Source organism: Musca domestica, unplaced genomic scaffold, assembly GCF_030504385.1.
Source record: "Musca domestica strain aabys unplaced genomic scaffold, Musca_domestica.polishedcontigs.V.1.1 154, whole genome shotgun sequence".
Classification (NCBI taxonomy): Eukaryota; Metazoa; Arthropoda; class Insecta; order Diptera; family Muscidae; genus Musca; species Musca domestica.
In genome coordinates, this window is record NW_026712212.1 from 844,624 (window position 1) to 847,641 (window position 3,018).

General features: G+C 36.0%; 1 protein-coding gene across 1 annotated transcript; it reads left to right on the forward strand.

The window, feature by feature from the left end:
- The first annotated feature begins 413 nt into the window (after positions 1-413).
- On the forward strand, positions 414-2,199 carry LOC131801332 (protein disulfide-isomerase A6 homolog). The gene is made up of 3 exons (XM_059119880.1): positions 414-433; positions 522-623; positions 685-2,199. Exons 2-3 carry the CDS (start codon positions 611-613, stop codon positions 1,983-1,985), a joined length of 1,314 nt encoding a protein of 437 aa, XP_058975863.1. The 5' UTR covers positions 414-433; positions 522-610; the 3' UTR covers positions 1,986-2,199.
- The last annotated feature ends 819 nt before the right edge of the window (positions 2,200-3,018 follow it).

Consider the following 3,018-nt stretch of genomic DNA (forward strand, 5'->3'; position numbering starts at 1 on the left):
TAATTGAAAATGGTTTTTATTTTTCAAAACAATAAATACACAAACTAAATTTGGCAGAAGTCGAGTACGCTCAGAAAAAAATTATTATCAGCTAATAGAGGTATACACCTTTTTGTTGCGCCAATACCAATTTCAAATTTCTGTGTCTGCGTTTTTTCTTAACCATACTTTCAAAAATTTCAACATGTGGCAATATGTTTCTTATTCGTTTTCTAAAACAAGTGGTAACACCAACCACAGATTTAGCGATTTTTCAGGTTTTAATAGTTGGCATTACCTAGAGCGTAAAATTGACCAATCACAAACGTCTACGTCTGTGTAGAGAGAGATTTGACATTCTGCAAAGTAACAAAGTAAGGTAAACATATGAGGATTTGTTAGTTTAATTTTTAATTTAAAAGTAACAAGATATAAGACAAACATTTACTATATTGTAAGAAATACCGTAAATCGTGAAATTATTATTCTTCAATTTAACATTGCTTCTTCTTTCTACTTTTTTTTAATTAACAACAATAAAGAAACTTGTCAACGTCACCGGCTTTTTGCTTTGTGAGAACTTCAACATTCTAGAAGTATTTATAGCGGTAGATAATCAACAAAATATAAAATGAAGATAAAAGGTTAGTGACTGGCTCTAATATTGGTCGAATAGTAAAATAATTGCAACCTTTCCTATTCCAGGACTTTTATGTCTTTTGCTGTCGGTGGCTGTGCCATCTGTTTGGGGTTTTTACTCATCCGGCGATGCTGTCGTTGAATTGACTCCCACTAATTTTGATCGTCTCGTTATTCAAGACGATGCAATTTGGGTGGTTGAATTCTACGCCAACTGGTGTGGACATTGTCAAAGTTTGGCTCCTGAATATAAGAAGTTGGCTAAAGCATTGAAGGGCGTTATCAAAGTTGGTGCTGTTGATGCAGATGAACATAAATCGTTGGGCGGTCAATATGGCGTACGGGGTTTCCCAACAATTAAGATTTTCGGTGCAAACAAACGCTCACCCACAGACTACAATGGCCAGCGCACAGCTAAAGCTATTGCAGAGGCGGCTATGGCTGAAGCCAAGAAAAAAGTACAAGCTGCTTTCGGTGGCGGTAGCAGCGGCGGCAGCTCTTCTAGCGGTGAAGATGGAGGCAGCGGTGATGTAATTGTATTGACTGACGACAACTTTGACAAATTGGTGTTGCAATCCGAAGATGATTGGTTAGTTGAATTCTTTGCTCCATGGTGCGGCCATTGCAAGAATTTGGCTCCCGAATGGGCCAGAGCTGCCACAGAGTTGAAGGGCAAAGTCAAGTTGGGTGCCTTAGATGCTACGGTTCACCAGAGCAAGGCTGCAGAATATGGTGTTAGAGGTTATCCCACAATCAAATATTTCCCAGCTGGCAAGAAATCCTCTTCAGATGCTCAAGAATATGATGGTGGCCGTACTTCTTCGGACATTGTTACATGGGCTTTGGACAAGCACGCTGCTAACGTTCCACCTCCAGAACTGGTCGAGATCATTGATGAAACTTCATTTGATTCTGCTTGTGAAGGCAAGCCATTGTGCGTTATCTCCGTGTTGCCCCACATTCTTGACTGTGACGCTAAATGCCGTAATAAGTTCTTGTCAACCCTTCGTGAGTTGGGCGAAAAATTCAAACAAAAAGCCTGGGGCTGGGGATGGGCTGAAGCAGTGGCTCAACCTGAATTGGAATCCGCATTGGAGATTGGTGGTTTCGGTTATCCTGCCATGGCTGTTGTTAATTTCAAGAAAATGAAATTCTCTGTACTAAAAGGTTCCTTTTCCAAGGATGGCATTAATGAATTCTTGCGTGATATTTCCTTTGGCCGTGGTCAAACGGCGCCAGTTAAGGGGGCTAAAAAACCTTCCATTAACACTGTACCTGCCTGGGATGGTAAAGATGGTCAACTACCCGAAGAAGAGGAAATTGATCTTTCCGATGTTGATTTGGATGACATTAAAGATGAATTGTAAAGTGGTTTAATTACATTCTAAGTACAAGAACAACAAAATTCCACCAACAACTTCTTCCTCATTTCATATTGTATTTTACAACCAAATCACTTAATTCTTTTTCATAAGACTGTCATTAATTTCATAGATTATTTTTTATAAAAAACTACAACTAAATATAATTTAATTAAATAAAAGAAATATTAGTAAAGCCAATGGTTTTATATATCTGGAAGCGTAGTGTTTTATTATAATTGTTGTTGGTATTGTCCTTAAAGAATCTTAACCATGAAAAGATTTATATATAATTGAATAAATCGAGCCCTGCCTATTTAATCATTCCATTATGATGATTTCAAAGCATTATCATCTTTATGATTGTCACTTCTCCAATTAACACAAACATGCTTTCTTATTTTTAAAATATTGTCGGGGGCATTCTTATCTTTAGGATAGTATTGATGAAGCAGGGCATTTAAAATGTCTACAATGTGGAGATAAAAACCACTGTTTATTTTAAATTAAATATTGCCAAAATATTCATGTGTTTGTACACTTATATATTAATGTTTTGTTTATTTATAGATAAGCCGGGTTCATCGTTAATATATGTTGAAGGTAAATGACCAAGTAATATCTTTTAAATTCATAAAAATTGTATAGCGATTATGTTTAACAAATAATAAAAACGTCATTACAATAAAATGATGCATGCTTTTTTGAAGACTTTAAACTGCGCCAGAATACATTAATGCATTTGCGATAAACTGTGTGTAGTCTGTATAACACATGGTTTAATAGCATTTTCTGCTTATAGTGAGTCAAACATTAAGACGAACCGAAAAAAGACACGTATACACACAAATCACTATAATCAATCTTTACAATTCTGAAAATATGAACAAATTAAGTGGGTGTATTGCCGTACAAGGAAAAGCAGACAATTTTATCAGCGCGACTAGTGTTCTGGAGACTTGTTTATAAGAGAAAAAAAAAAACGGATTGATAGGAAACATTTGTTTTTTGAAGTGCTAATAACGACGTTTCATATTAA